This window comes from Zootoca vivipara, chromosome 10, assembly GCF_963506605.1.
Source record: "Zootoca vivipara chromosome 10, rZooViv1.1, whole genome shotgun sequence".
Taxonomy (NCBI): Eukaryota; Metazoa; Chordata; class Lepidosauria; order Squamata; family Lacertidae; genus Zootoca; species Zootoca vivipara.
Genome location: NC_083285.1, coordinates 56,391,824 through 56,408,490, shown reverse-complemented (window position 1 = coordinate 56,408,490; position 16,667 = coordinate 56,391,824). Strand labels below are relative to the sequence as shown.

Sequence of the window (16,667 nt, the reverse complement as noted above, 5' to 3'; positions counted from 1 at the left end):
CAAGAACATTTGCTGTGCATTCTGAGCTTCCAAACCGTGCAATTAATTTGAAGTTTCCCTATTCAAGTATTTAAGCACAACCAAAAAACATTGCTTAATGGCAGTACCATGTTTCAGGAAAATTTGAAATATTACAGTTTCACAGTTTCTTAAAACACAAATTTGTTAAACCAAATCAAAATAAGACTAGGTACCACCCAAAAAACTGAACCTTGTGCATAATGATATGAAGATCAAAATACCCAAGATCTTATTCTTCTCCACAGAGTAGTTAATCATGGCAACTTTTGTTCAGTTTAAAAATTATCACCATTTCAATTCTTTCCTCATCTTTCCTGCACCATTTCCAAAATAAATCTGCCCTGTTGGTTATGCAGCTTCTGTCAGTCCAATTTTATGCCTGGCTAGAGGTGAATAGATAAGTGCATGGTTCATGGAACTGCCAAGTCAACTACAAACAGTCACACAGTGAACATTCCCTCCCTCTTAGACACAGCTAGGCTGCTGTGTGTTTTCAGAAGCAGCTATGCACTGTGACACGTGTTTATAAAAGGCTTTACAGAAGTCATTGAGGTATAGAACACAGACTTCTGAGAGTACCAAAACATCAAAAGAAACAGGAGGGCACAATGCAAGAAGTTATCTACTAGCCAAAAACAAAAAAATCTAAGACATTTCATTAAATCAAGGCCCAAAGCATAGCCAGATGCAGGAGTCATTGTTTATTGTGCAGGAAGTGGAAGTCATAAAGGCATAATCTAAACACTAGCTCTTGCACCAGGCAAATATGCAATTTGTACAGCCAAGAAACATACTTATTCTTATGAGAAAATAAGGGCACGAAGGAGATGAGGGCGAGGGGAAAGCCCAAGTAAAACCACTGTTTGTACCCTCCTAGTACACTTTCCAAAATCAAAATACATAGAATATATATAATTTTAAACGTTATTAGTATGTTTTTTGCTATTTAGATTTTCTAACCACTGACCAGCTTTACTTTCAGAATAAAAACAACTTGGGAGTCATTTCACTAATCCCAGATTAATTCTGTTTAAATCTGGTAGTCTTCTATCTCCCAGAGAGGAATAATCTGTATATTCACTGTGCTCCAGCTCAACTATCAAGTTGTAAGAAACAGATGGGAGGGAGGGGGGCTGGATATTCTTAGAGGGTTTCGTTGTACCTTCAAAACACAATTTTCTAATAGCACTTTTAAGTAGAACCCATTTTTTCTTAACCCATTTCACATGGGAATCTAGAGAAATACAACTTAAAGCACTCTGAGAAATTCAATAAAATTAAAGCAAGCTCAATCTAAATGCATAGCCTGAACTTGCCCATGACTATGAGGTAGCTCAAATCTGCTGCCCCACAAAAACAGAACTAAACTCATATGAAGACCAATGCATTTTAATTAAGATTATGCTGTTATCTTTGTTCTTGTTCATTATCCTAAATATCTATATGTTCTGCTATGGACAAAAAATCAGCACTGCATTCCTTTGAACAATTAGTAAATCTTAAATACTATTGTTGTACAGAAAGATGCACATATCTGTTCATCAACTCTGGAGGAAGATACAGTTGGAGATTAACTTCCTTACCCATCCACCTTGCTGGATGATATAGTCTGCAACATAGTCCTCCAGGTAGGTCACTCCAAAATTCAGCAGTGCCCCAAGTGGTTCTTGGCCCTGTCTCGTCAGTTCCATCAGGAATCGCTGAAGGATCACCAGAGGCACTAAAACCTTGGGAGTAAAGAGTGAAGAAAGGGTAGGAGAGGAAGAGACATGATCAGGAATTGCAGTACTTTGGAAGAACACAAAACCCTGGCCAAAAAGCAGATTAGTCAGTGGGTCAATCTAGTCTCAAGAATCAGGCAATGAGTTCCTAACTCATCATTTCCTACCCCTCACTACTTGTTGGGCAGTTGCTGCTACTGTTGCAGTATCTCCAACTTTTAAAATTAACAGGCAGTCAGGATGGGAACAGCAATTCGAATGGGAGGAGAATAATGGACCTAGGTAACCCTTCTTCAAGTGAACTGGAAAGTAAAGTGGACTGGAAAGTTTTGCTGCTGTGCAACATTATAATCTCCAAACTCTCCATACAACACCAAGAAAAACAATTTCAATATCAGCTTCAAGGACTTTCAAATGCAAAGAATGCATTATTGGCAACAGGATAACATTCTGTACCTTCCTAACTGTAACTTTTCAATTAAATCACCACTATTTGATCTAATTTCTGGAATTACCAAGGGATAACACTCTCTATTTTTTACTTTATCCGAAAGAAGAGTCAATACTGATTTATCTTCTCTTGCAAGATATTCCAGTAGACTTGAAAGAAATTGTTGTTGTTGTTGTTTAGTTGTTTAGTCGTGTCCAACTCTTCGTGACCCCATGGACCATAGCACGCCAGGCACTCCTGTCTTCCACTACCTCCCGCAGTTTGGTCAAACTCATGTTCGTAGCTTCGAGAACACTGTCCAACCATCTCGTCCTCTGTTGTCCCTTTCTCCTAGTGCCCTCAATCTTTCCCAACATCAGGGTCTTTTCCAGGGAGTCTTCTCTACTCATGAGGTGGCCAAAGTATTGGAGCCTCTGCTTCATGATCTGTCCTTCCAGTGAGCACTCACTGAAAGAAATTAGCTAGCACCTAAAAGGGTATTTTTATGTGAATATCTGTGATGAGAGAAAGTCAATGCTGCCTTGGGAGTCTTGAAGCTTCAACCCAGAGAGATCCACTTTATTCCAAATAAGCTCCCTAACATGAGTGGTAACCAAGGCTCTCTCCAATAGGGCCACCAAGATACTAAGCCCTTTCATTACGGGCTTTTAGCAAGCATAACACCAAGTGACAGTATCTTTTCCATTCAATCATAAAACAGAATTGGAACAATTAGTACCTGAAATAAATACCTGACAGGCTGAAAAGAATCTATTTGAAAACATTCATTAAAAACTAATTGATGTACAGTGGTACCTCTACTTACGAATTTAATGCGTTCCGAACGCAAATTTCTAAGTCGAATCCCATAGGAATGCATTGGGAGAAAAAATTCGTAAGTAGAAGCAACCCTATCTAAAAATTCGAAAGTAGAAAAAAACCTATCTAAACCACATCCAAGATGGCGGACGGAGCTCTGTTCGTAAGTAGAAACATTCGTAAGTAGAGGTACCACTGTACTATATATCTAACCCTTTAAGAACCTGGCAGCTTCTATGAGATTGAAATGTCTATGAGTGCTTCACAAGAAAAAGGATGGGCTTCTTATTATCTGTTAACAGAAAACTGGATACAACTGTCTCCTTCTGTGCTATGCATTTAGAGTGAAATAGTCATGCTTTGCTCTCTCAGAGTGCATTTGGAATCCATGTCTTAAGGAAAGTTGTCATCCTGTATACATTTACATGGGTGTAACCCCCACAGGGCTGACTTCTATGGAAATATACACCATATTGGACTGTAACGGTGACCTGAAGGATTATAGGGAGAGGAAGGAAACCATAGCAACAACACCAAATGCTTGGCAAAGGGAGATCCATCTGGGTATGGGACACGGATAAAGTTGTAAAAGTCTGTGCTGGGGTGGGAAGAAAAATGCTACTGAAAATGCAATTTGAGCACTACCGGTAATAGAGATACACACATCAGCCCCATTACTATACCAATGTTGAACCCTATCCCCTACAAAGGAAAGAATGAAAACCATCTGCATCTCTGCTTCCTCCTGCTTAGTGTGAGGTTTGTCTCTCACCCACACAGCAAACTTCCTTTTCCTTGACGCAAAATGTCACATTCAATTTGTGTTGTGGATGCTGTATAACAGAATTATACAGTACTTACAAAAAATAAAAATTATTCAGAAAGAAGTCCCTTCCTTACCTCCATCCTGTTCAGCAACAATAATTATTTCCCTTTCCCTTTGTCATTTGGACAAATTATAATTATACAAAAGAAGTTCAGAGCCATAAGAGCAGTTTGAGTTACCTAGGCCAGGTTCCAAAGAACCATAAACTAGTTTAATGAGTCCAAAAGTGCTTTCAGGCCTGATTTGTTTCCTTAAACAATAGCTCCCTATACCAAGTGACCTTACTTTAAAACTCAGGAGAGTTTGTAAGCTACTCTGATGTGTTACGGTTATCAGATGCTGAAAGTGAAAAATTCCACTGAAAGCCTTTCTGTGAGCCAAAGTATTTCTTTGGATTCCAGCTCTGGTATCAAAAAGCTGTAACTCGGTAGGGGAAGATTTTATCAAAATGAAGTGTTTTTTGTTGTTTTGGAAAAAAGAGGAACATTTGCCACCTTCCAACTATAGCTGTTTTATTTCCTGCCAACCTAGAAGACACTCAATAAAAAATCCACTCAACATTTGGTTTGCAAGAAAGCAAATGACATTTTAGCTCCTTGCAGGCAAGTTCAAAACTTTTTATGATTTCCCATGCTGACCTTTGTATTCTCCTTTAGTTTATCAGTTTAGAAACTGTATAGGATGGAAGGATTCTTAATTCTTTTCATTTCCTTTCAAAATCCTCTGTTAAAGGGCAGGTTTTCAAGAAAAATAGCCACTGGGTAAAAGTGGTAATTCCAATAAAGATTGGTTTCAACGCAACCTGTTTTGCAAGCTTTATCTGTATCAGCAATCATATTGTTAGAGTGTATGTAGTCAAAAAGATTATACAGAAAAGTCTATAAATTGCAGACACTGCATTTTCTAAAAAGACTAGTAGATAGATGGTGTGATCACATTTGGAATACTGTGTACAGTTCTGGTCGCCTCAAAAAGGATAGTATTAGAAAAGGTTCAGAAAAGAGCAACCAAAATGATCAAAGGGACGAAGCAACTCCCCAATGAAGAAAGGTTGCAGCATTTAGGAATTTTTAGTTAGAGAAAAGGTGACTACGGAGTGGTAAGAAAGAAGTTTATAAAATTATGCATGGCATGGAGAAAGTGAGTACAGTGGTGCCTCGCTAGACGAATGCCCTGCTAGACGAAAATTCCGCTTTACGAAAGGATTTTCTGATCGGAGGTTGCCTCGCTATACGACGAGGTTTTCTATGGCCACCGCTTCGTCTTGCGAAAGTGGCCATAAAAACCTCCGATCAGAAAATCAGGGCATTCATCTAGCGAAAGGGGAACACCGCCGCCTCCCACCTGCCTCCCTCTGCCGCCTCCCACCTGCCTCCCCCGACACGGAAGGCAAGTTCAGAGACGTCCGAAGTTGCCTTCCGTGTCGGGGGAGGCGGGCGGGAGGCGGCGGCGGTCTCCCTCTGCCGCCTCCCACCTGCCTCCCCCGACACGGAAGGCAACTTCAGAGACGTCCGAAGTTGCCTTCCGTGTCGGGGGAGGCGGGCGGGAGGCGGTGGCGGTCTCCCTCCGCCGCCTCCCACCTGCCTCCCCCAACACGGAAGGCAACTTCAGAGACGTCCGAAGACGTCCCGGATTTCTCAGCGAAGGCAAGCGGGGGACACCTATCCCGCCCGCTTGTCTTCGCCGAGAAAGTGCCCGGCTTTCTCAGGGAACGCAAGCGGGCGGGCTAGGTGTCTCCCGCTTGCGTTCCCTGAGAAGGCCGGGCGCTTTCTCAGCGAAGGCAAGCGGGGGACACCTATCCCACCCGCTTGTCTTCGCCGAGAAAGCGCCCGGCTTTCTCAGGGAACGCAAGCGGGCGGGCTAGGTGTCCCCCGCTTGCGTTCCCTGAGAAGGCACCCGGCTTTCTCAGCGAAGGCAAGCGGGGGACACCTATCCCGCCCGCTTGTCTTCGCCGAGAAAGCGCCCTGCTTTCTCAGGGAACACAAGCAGGTGGGCTAGGTGTCCCCCACTTGTCTTCCCTGAGAAAGCCGGGCGCCTTCTCTGGGAAGGCAAGCGGGCGGGCTACGTGTCCCCTGCTTGCCTCCCTGAGAAAGCTGTCACCTGCTGAGCGGCTTCAGGCCGCTGTCCTGAGGCGCGCATGTGCCTCTGGAGAGCGGCCTGAAGCCGCTCAACAGCTGACAGGCGGCGGCGGGAGGCTAAGCGCACCTCCCCGGGCAAAGAGACCCGTGTCCATGGATGCGGGTCTCTTTGCCCGGGGAGGTGCGCTTAGCCTCCTGTCGCCACCGTCGCTTCGCCCCCTCACAGCCCCGCTTCCCCCCCCACCGCCAGACACAGCGGGATGGGACAAGGCTGTGTCAGTCGAGGTGAGGGGAAAGCGGAGTCCCCCCACCCTGACTGACACAGCGCCCCTTGGAGCCGAAGTGCGGCGGTGCGGGGGCTTTTCACCATTTGCCTTCCCCAGCCAAGGGGGAGGCAGACGGCGAAAAGCCCCTGGCCGCAGCGCCACACTTCGGCTCTGGCACTGGCTTGGCGGCGGTGGGGGAAAAGGCGCAGGATCGTTCCTTCGCCTTTCCCCCACCCCGCCCGACAGAGCCGGATCCAACGAAGCTTCTGAAGCTTCGTCCGATCCGGCTCTGTCGTTGGCAGCAGCGGCGTTGCTCTCTTGGCTCAGGGAAGCGCCTGCCTGCCTTCCCCGAGCCAAGAGAGCAAGTGCCGCCGCTACCACCAGTTCCCCCGGAGCCCATAGGAACGCATTAATTGACTTTTAATGCATTCCTATGGGAAACGGTGCCTCGCTAGACGAAATTTTCGTAAATAAATATTTTTCTTCTTTTCTCATAACACTAGAATGGACATCCTGATCAAGAAGGAGGAAATGTTCCCAAAGTTATGCTGAACCTATGCTGCTTTTCCTAAGAACACCAGCAGCAGACTTGGAGTCAAGAGACAGCCAATTAAGTGCATGGCACACTGGCATCACCCTAAAGTCTGCAAGCAACCATGTTGCAGCGTCAACTTCTTACAGTGGAATGTCAAGAACATGGCTTAAGCTGATCCCAGAGACCCAAAAAGACCAGAAGATCAAAAGCCATCGTTTTCTAGGAAGGAATGTGGTTTAGCCTATCAGATGTAAACAGATAAAGTGCTCCAAGATACTACTACTATTATTTGAGCTTTCAAACGTAATTCTGCCTGTAAATCTGTCCTACAAGAAAGACCATGGTCACTCACTATTCAAAGTAAAGCAAGTTTTGCCAGAAAGTAACTCAGATCTGCTATTATGAAAAGAAACTTGAATAACTAAATTCAGTATGTCCATATATTTGCTTATTTTATTTGTTCTGGTTCTAATGATTATGGAAGAAAGTCCTATAAACAAAACTGAGGTATAACCCACCATCATTACCTGAAATGCTGCTCAGCCGCCCCTCTCATGGTGTTTTGCTGCACAGATGACATATAATCATACTTCTTTACCACCATAAGGGCTAGAATTTTGCTTTTTAAAAAAGAGAAAGATGAGAACCTCCATATACTGACTTGGTGTTTGACTGCAGAATCATATTAAATATCATAGTAATAATGTACCGACTACACTTACTCCTATATTTAAGTGCTAATAAAACCTGGCAAACATACAGTACAGTATAGATGAGGCAGATAAAACAGAGTAATGATTCCTTAAATTAGCACAGATCTATAATGGTTATCTAGTCCAGCGTTTCTCAACCACTGTTCCGCGGCACACTAGTGCGGCGACGAGAAGGGCGATTTCCATTGTCACGTGCCTGGCGGCCGCCAATAAACAACACTAACCCGCCAGAAAGGAAGCCGGCCGGGTCACGACGCGGGGCGAGCGCAGCTCTCAACAGCCACCACCACGGGAGGGTGGTTTTAGACAAACTTAAAGAAGCTGGCTGGATGAGCTCAACCTGAAACTTGCTGAGCAAAGGATTGTGCTGGCAGAGAAATCAGCGGCTTGTGAAGCCTTATTACAGGAGATTGCAACCAACACAGCAATTGGCAAGTGTTTCTTACAGTCATAATTATATAGTCAATATAGGGCGGCACAGAGTTAAATTTTTTAATGGTGGTATGCCTCGTGAATTTTTTCATGGAACAAGTGTGCCTTGGCCCCAAAAAGGTTGAGAAACACTGATCTAGTCAATTCAAAGTGAGGGTGATTTGGCAAGTACCTTGCTCCATCCACTGGCATGAGCTGATGCTTCCTGTGTCCTTTCTTTATATTCCTTGTAAGTTACTGGTCTGTACAAATAAAACCAAAACACAAGATTTTAAAAAGCAAAGCAAAGGCAAAACAAGAAGGCATAACTCCCTTTTCAACAATTTCTGCACAGTCTTGAAATGGTAATAGTAACACAGAGAGAGATGTCAATTCTAGTAATATTAGATTACAGAGTTGGTGAAATGATTTGTGCAATTTTTGTTGAATCAGCTCATGCAGGCAACTGACAAAAAACTTAATACTAGAATACTACAACAGAACTCCATCAAGAGTTGCCACCTTAGTACTACTTTTATTGTCAGTGACTTCCATCGGATGGCTGCAATCAGGAGGTGCTTCCACTGCAACTGCAAGGCCCAATTTCTGTAGAGATGGCTCAGCAAGATATTTGCAGCTGAAGGGGAGAACTGGGAACCCACTTACGAGTGCGCTCCCAATTGCTATTTTCAATATCTGAATTATCCTGTGTCATAAAATGTCAGGTGATTAACAGGTGGGCAAGATCTGGGTCTGGTCTGCTGACTGGATACTAAGAGATGGTAACAATTCTTGTTTGCCCACCTACTGAGCATGTGACTGAATGCAATTATGGATGCTAAAATCTGAGAGAGAGGAAAAACTCACATTACTGTGTGTATATGTCACAATCCTATGTACACTTACCTGGAAGTAGCCCCACTAAACACTTCTAAATAAGCACAGGATCAAGCTGCTTAAACTATGTAAGAGTGATATTATCTTTAAATCACAATTAAGCTTAAGGATGTTTTAAAAGTAAACATGCAGTATGCTGATACATGGAGCAAAAATTGTGGTCACTTTGCTCTTCCACTGCTTCTGGGACCTAAGCCATGGTTTAGCATAGTGTTACCTGTGAGCCCAGACTCAAGATCTGTCTCTCTCCATGCAAACCACAGGCTGAAACCAAATACTTGTGATTTGTTTGGGAAAAACAAACCATGAACCAGGATTTGGGTACAACACTAAGCCAAAACATAGTTTAGGTCCCTGCAGTGCAGCAGCAGTGGGGAAGAAGTGAACTGGCCACTATTTTCACCCTAAAGTGACAGGTTAACCAGCTCATCCCAGGTGATTGGCAAGTTTCCATATGTAGATATATCTTTACCTCTAACATGCAGGTAGAGGACAGAAGTGAAGTTTTTAGTCCTACATAGGACTAAATTGTTATAGCACTGGCCCCATGAGATGCTACTGGATGTATTTCCTTCTGATTGACCTTTGTTTGTTGTTTTTCAACAAACAGAACACTCCATGCTTAGCAGGTTTTTTTCCTAATCCGCATTTTCCTACGTCTTTTATGAGGATGTCCTGAGCAAGGGTTAAATGCATTTATTGAGTCTAGCTTAAGAACAGCTGGTCTGTTACATCTGTCCACTGTACTCAGTACACGAGACCTGGAAACCTTCATATCACCATGTTTACAATATAAATGACTTACAGTTTCAATAGAAGACTATACTGTATTGCAAATTTTGATAGCATCTACATGTAGGACAATAAAATAACTTTCCCACATCATTTGGTATAGATTTTTATTAATCTTCTAGATAATTAAATTTACCAAATACAGAAGCTTCCACTTGTGCTGCAATTTCTTAACTCAAAGATCTTAAAATGAATCAAAGCATCAGTAATGAGCTGCATGTGTAGAACAGCCATCAGAAATCTAGCTCCAGAGACAGGTTTTCACTCACTAGTAGTAACCAAGAACAAACCTTGGTTACAACCCCCAGTTTGTTTTGAGAGAAACAAACCACAAGCCCAGGTTCAGACATCACAAGCTGCCAGACTCTGGCTCATTTCACAGCAGTATGTGCATTATAGTTATTTGGGAGCGAATCCTAGCTAAAAAGCAAAGTATAAACATAATAAAATAAACAGTGACCTGGGAGTTAGGCATTTTGATCCTTTTCACAATTGTTTCCTAATCTTTGAGATTTCCTTCTACAGTATCTCAATACTGCACATATAAGGCAATGTATAATTAAGAATATATAACCCATCCATTCAAAATACCATCTAAAAGACAACCTAACACAAATTACAGTTAAAGGCACAACTCCCAAATCAGCACATTTCAACAAATTGCTCTAATGAAATGAAACACTTTCAGCTAACAACAAAAACTTTATATTAAAGGCATCAGCTTGATCTTGGGAGGGAGATGTAAAAAAAGTATTAAATAGGGACTGTTGCAAAAAAAATAAAAATCCCCATGCTGAAAACAAAAGCTTTTATACAACTTCAATCGAAGTCTCCATCTTTCTCCAAGCTATTGGGAACCACGTGTAGGACATCTGTGGAAGTAGGGATGCATATAGCAAAAGCTATGCAATATAATAATTTCATAATAATTTAATATTTATACCCCACCAATCTGGCTGGGTTTCCCCAGCCACTCCTTGCATGCTGAGTAAAGGTGGTTGGGAGACAGAAGTTCATGGCAGGTCTCCCTTCTCTAAGAGGAAGAGTCAGAGGAGGTGTTAAAGGAATTTAGATGAGGAAAAATATATTTATTGTTAATAATAATTCAATGGGGAATACAACAGAATGGGCTGAGAGAGAAAAACTATTAGCATAAATAAGTGAAGGTAGTAAAAAGGACCAGGAAGGAGGGATGAAAACAGCTGGCAGGTTTCAGAGCGGGGGAAGGATAAGATCTAACAAGGAGAAATGACAAGATGGATAAAAATACTATAGAGACACATGCAAGGGTGGGAGAGGAAAATATAAAGGAAAAAAGCCTTCTCCACGTAGAACCTCTGGATCAGCAAATTCTTCCTAAATTGGGGGTCTGTCACAATACCTCAAGATCAAACATCTGTACTTAAGCTTGAGGAAAGCTGAGCTGTGGAAATCCTTGCCACAAGAAAAATACAGTGGCAAAGAATTTTGTAATTTCCAAATATGTATTAGATATCAGTAGAAAGTGATGCCAGTAATTGCCCGCTGATTATGCCAAACTCTGCCTCCATCTATCACCATGTTGTGACTGGCTCTGCCTCTGCACCATCTTTTTTGACTGGTGGGGCTCAGTAATTTTCACCCATGTTAAGTGAGCCCTGTGGGGGAGAAAGTTGAGAACCCCTGATTTAGGCAAAGCAATCTTAAAGTGTTCCTATGATTTTCTGTATCTTAACTTAAAATGAACAAAGACTGGTACTAGTAGAGATGTGTAATGAAGTCAAATTTGTACCAAATGTTTGTGACAGTTTTAGAAAAATTATCATTCAAGGAACTGCTTGTATACAGTATCTCAGTACCTTTCAATATTGACTTTTGTAAGAACGCCTTATAAATACTGGCAAAAAGCTCTAATGTTTCCCCTTTTTGCTCTAAAACTGCATTTCTGAATGGTTACGACTGTCTACGCAAGGAGAACTGTCATAAATAAATATGTGATAGTTTGTATTATTAACATGAGTGGTAGCAACCTTCAGATCAGGCATAGTAGAATATATATAATTTTCTACTGTATTGTGTTTTATTTTCAAACTATGAAAAAAGTTGCTTTTCAGAACTTGCCACTACATGCAGCAGAGTGAGGTAAAAAGTGTTGGCTGTAATCAATATGGCAAAATCCTATTCAGCTTTACAAGAGACAGGAACTGCCAAATTTATTAAGCTATTGTGGAATCAAATACCTTATCTCTCTGATACTTGTATTACTAACATAATCAAATGTCAGTACTTTTGTTTTATAATATACCAGCTCTACATATTCATTTGGAATAATTCAGCGAAATGACCTACTCCCTATCTCATGTCAACATTGAGGGTCTACCCTGCTATATGAAAAAAAGCAGACTGACTTACATGAAACACGTGTCTGTGCTACCTCAACGCAATTTCTCTATTACTTCCTACTTGTCCCTCTTATTAAAGGCCAGAAACGCTCCCACTATGAGAATGGGGAAGTAGTTCCAATAGCAGAAGTGCACCCAATATATGTTTGGCAACATCTGGGGTACCTAAAATATAGAGATATCAGTATTAGCCCCATGGCATTGTAGTACAGCATCCAGATTTTAAACACTTAGGAGGAAGGACTCTACCCTGACTACTGTCTAATAAGGAAAACATTTGGGCATTTAAAGCTATCAGAATAAGCAGTGACTTTGAAGGAAGTTGTTTTCATTGTAGTGTATTGATGTTCATAAGTTTAAATGATGGGGAATTGTTAGCTCACTTCCTATCAAGTACATAATTAAGGAAGGAAAGTGAATCAGGTTTAGAAATAGTTGTGCCAAAATATAGTCACATAATCAATACTACTGCATTTGTGAGAATTTTAAGAGCAAGTACCTTCCCTGCTGAGCAAAGCAAATGAGAACTCACTTGCTAAGTAGGGTCTCTAATGCCTTTTGAATAGGTTCTTTCAATTCTTGGAATACTTTCTCTCCCAGATGAGCTAAGCAATCTTCTATTGAAGTCTCTGGATTGGCAGGACTGAATACTGGAGATGTGTGGCAGTCAAAGCCTGTGCTGGTAAAAGCTGAAATAAAAAGAGAGAGATTTCATACTGTTAGTGAGACTGAAATAGTAAGTCATACTTGGAGCAGATCCACTGAAATCAATTGACTAACTTAATCAGTCATGACTAACTTAAGTCAACTGATTTCACTAGATCTACTCCAAATATGACATAGCTGGTTAAGAACATAAGAGTTTGCTGCATCAGGCCAATTGCCCATCTAGTCCAGCATCCTGTTCTCAGAGTGGCCAACTAAATGCCTGTGTGAAAACTAAAAGCAGAATTCCAGAAACAAAAGCACTCTTTCCCCTCTGTTTTTCAGCAATTGGTAACTAGTACAATCTTACATAAAAGGGACGCAGGTGGCACTGTGGGTTAAAGTGCAAGCAGGTAAATAGCTACAGCAGGAAAGTAAATGGTGTTTCCGTGTATTTTGAACTGAGTATTTTTGTGTATTTTTGTGTATGTTCAAACTGTGTAGTTTGAACTGTGTATTTATTACATTGGGGTATAATACATCTTTCTGAAGAACATGCACTAATCTTTTCACTTACGGTTTGAAATGTGTATTACATTGGTTTATAATACATAATTCTCAAAAACGTGAATATTCCCTCTGAAAATATGGCTGTAGGAAACTTATAATTCTTGAACATAACAACATAAGCAACCAAGAAAGGAAGTCCACCAACTTGCACAGACCTTCCACAATTTCTTCATCAAGACGTTTCAATTCCTCCTCAATTTCTGCTTTAAGTTTCTCCAGGACTTCCTTATCTAAAGCTTGAGAGACTGCAGATGGATCAGTCACTGAAACAAGCAAAAAAGTTCAGCTATAAAGGTAGATTCTTAGGACATGCATATAATGGCAGAAGAGCAACAAATATTCATCAATTACAAACACTTACACTTCTATCAAAGCAAAAGAACTCCAGTTCACCAAAAAAAATAAGCAGAAATTAGTGTTTATGGCATAAGAGCATCCAGGTCAATTTCTCACACAACCAATCATTTCTAGTGAGGAAAAAACTCCCTAAGAAAAATAAACAAGGTTGCAATCCCATGTGCATTTAGCTAAGGCCCCCTCAGCATGGCAAATGACAAGGGATGACAGAGTTGTGTTCAATGGGACTTACTTCTAAGTAGACATGTATATTACAGTGCTATAAATTTGTATTTATGAAAGTAAGTGGAAGAAATTTAATGAAGAAAATGACTTTTCCCAACAAATATATGACATGCCAAATTGATGAAGTTGTAATCTCCCCAGCAGTATAAATTGCTGAAAGGAGAAACATCCAAACATTAGTGATCCAGCTCATTACAAAACGTTAACAGTCTCCTTGAAATGTAAGAATCTACTTTGTTCTAAACAGTAAAATCTGTTGGAAGAAAGTTGCCTTCTAATTCTGGAAATGTTTTCCTATACTTAGTGGCCTTGTTTGCATTTAACTATAGTTTAAACATTAATTTGTGTCCCCCACCATGCAGGTCCCCACATGACTCCCCCCCACACCACATGATGCCTGCATGGCTCAAACAAGCCATAGTATGGTTTGATATAGGAATAAAACCTAGACCATGGTCTGTTTCAAACAAACTACAAGAAGTAAGCCAGAAATAAACCAAAGTTACCACATGGTTTGCTTGAAGAAATTATCAAAGCAAGGTTTAAGATAAACTGTGGCTTATTTTAATGTCCACACCATGCAAAAATGTTTGCAGTCCATTTGTTTAATTATTTCAGAACTCCACTTTAAGTTAATACTGTACATGAAAAATGTTTTTTTTTTCATTTTTATGGATCCTGGAATTTTTGCTACTAGACTCACAAAACAAATAGTTTAATCGGACAAATAAAACTGTATGCACTCCCTCCCTCTTCACTAGAGAAATCCAAATACAGTACTTAAGTGTCTTTATTTGAAAACCATATTCTTCTAATAGATTTTAATATTGATATTACGGAATTTAGACGGCCTCTAATGGGCTTCTCTTCCCATTTCCAGAAATGATTTTGTGGAATGTGACAGGAGAAGTAGTATAGCACACACATGCTACCACAGGGACAGATTCACTTGCTCAGTTTATAAGCCAAGAGTCAACCAAACTGACAAATTATGTGATGCTTAAGAGGCAACCTTCCAGGACAACACATCCTGGGTAGAACCCTTCTCCCCGCTCCTGTAAGTATATCATGTCAATATATTTGTCTTTCAAGAAGATATACATTTCCCCCTGCAAATGGAGGTTTTCTAACAGCCACATCTCATATTACCCACTTGAATTTTTTTATTCCATTAACTCTTTTTGCCCCAGTTTTAGAAATGTTACTACCCTCTTCCTACAAAAATGAAGATAGAAAGCTGATAAATAAAAATTGCTGACTGCTCTCCAGGGCACTTAATTAGTTGCTGCTAGGGAGAGAAACTTGGTTCCAACTCAAACAGTGATAGCAGTGGCAAGAGCAGTAAGTAGAATCAATTCTATTCCCCTTTAAGTTATACCACACTTATCTGATCACATCAACTCGCAATTCCTGCTGTACTTGCACAAACAATGTATGAAAAAGCATAAAAATCCCCGTGAACAACCACCAAAATGTCCTGTGTCCAAATAATGATATAGGATGGGATGAAACAAGAAATGATTCCTAGGTGTTGTTAGTGATGTGCCTCTGGAATTCTGACCAAGAGGTAACTAGGCTTCCATCAGAAGTAACACAACTATAAAATCACATTGAAGAAAGAGTTTTGTCTGGAAAGCAGAGAAATTTACTTTGACGGTTTAACTAGTTGTATAATACCTCCCTTCAGGAAAGACTGAATAACAGTTACATAAAGAAAACCCAAATCTAGACTTCTCAGTTAAGGCTTGCCCTGCCCAAATGAGAAGGCCTCCATTGAGAAGAGCACCTGCTTCCCACAGAACTTGAGTGATGGTGATCTCACATGGCAAGCTGTCATACTTGATAAGAAACCATGCTGAAAAAATGACAAGAAATTACAATCCTTTCAAGTACACAGGAGTACTATTTAGATACCTATTGTTGTATCCTCAGTGCTTTCACATTCAACCATTCAGTATTGCTAATGATTTTTTTAAAAAAAACCACTAATCAGAGGCTCTAAAGGAGACAACACAGCAAATATTAACTGATTTTGATACTGACTTGACAGACAACCACAGGAAACCTGTCTAATTTCAGACACTATTTAACTAGGTTATTCATAAGTAGAAAAGTAGTTTTATCATTCTCTTTATTTCCACAGCTCTTTGTAAATAATCAGAAGAAAACAATTTAAATGAATGCCCCTTCCAGAGAAACAAAGCATAATTTATTGTTCACAAGTGATGACCTCTGGCTGGTCCAAAAGCAACATTGCCAGACTGTACAGGAAGCAAAATTCAGCTGTACTTTGTGGGCAGTGAAGGGAAGACACTGATGGTTTCTCAGAACAGTTCTCCTAAGCTCCACGGACTGCAAATTACTGTATTCTTGCTATTAGTGGTTCTGACAAGTACATTACAGGAAGGTATCTCAGCAGTAATCTGTAAAACAATGTGCCCCATTTCAACGGTATACAGTACTGTGAATAAAGCACAAAAGAGAATCATTTCCCTCTTATAGGATGGTAGTGCATACTGATGTAAATTTTAAAAAATTCTTTACTATTATTCCAATTCTTTATTGGAATAATACTGAATTTCCAGTGGTAATACAAAACCACTTAATAGAACTGGGGAGTTCAAAACAAATGCGACTACAATCAAGAACCCTAAACTGGATCCAGATTGAGACAAGATGTTGATGATTGGAGATCTAGGGAACACTGGCTTTTGCCAGACTACACCAGCCCAAATCACACACTGCATCTGAAGAATCAGGTTCACAATTTGATAGCACAGTACTCCTAAAATCATATTGCCTTGCTCCCCTATGACTTTGTCAAAAAATCAAAGCTGATGCCAAAATGAATGAGTGTTTTGAGAGGCAACTGAAACAATGGGGGGAGGGGGGGAACTGGCTGTAAGGCGGATGTAATCAGTGCTGTATACAAACATTAGTACAGTGGAACCTCAGTTGTTGAACGTAATCTGTTCCGGAA

At 40.7% G+C, this 16,667-nt stretch overlaps 1 protein-coding gene across 5 annotated transcripts in view; it reads right to left on the bottom strand.

Moving 5' to 3' along the window:
- The window catches only part of BCL2L13 (BCL2 like 13), a 42,723-nt gene that overhangs the window by 14,324 nt on the left and 11,732 nt on the right, over nt 1-16,667 (bottom strand). For 4 of the 5 annotated variants that reach the window (XM_035127151.2, XM_035127154.2, XM_035127153.2 and 1 more), the window contains exons 3-6: nt 13,261-13,368; nt 12,423-12,579; nt 8,014-8,083; nt 1,605-1,748 (exon numbers count right to left, since the gene is read on the bottom strand). In XM_035127151.2, coding sequence (XP_034983042.2) covers nt 1,605-1,748; nt 8,014-8,083; nt 12,423-12,579; nt 13,261-13,368 — 479 coding nt within the window. The remainder of the gene's footprint in view (nt 1-1,604; nt 1,749-8,013; nt 8,084-12,422; nt 12,580-13,260; nt 13,369-16,667) is intronic. The other variant, XM_060280007.1, reaches the window with a different exon arrangement.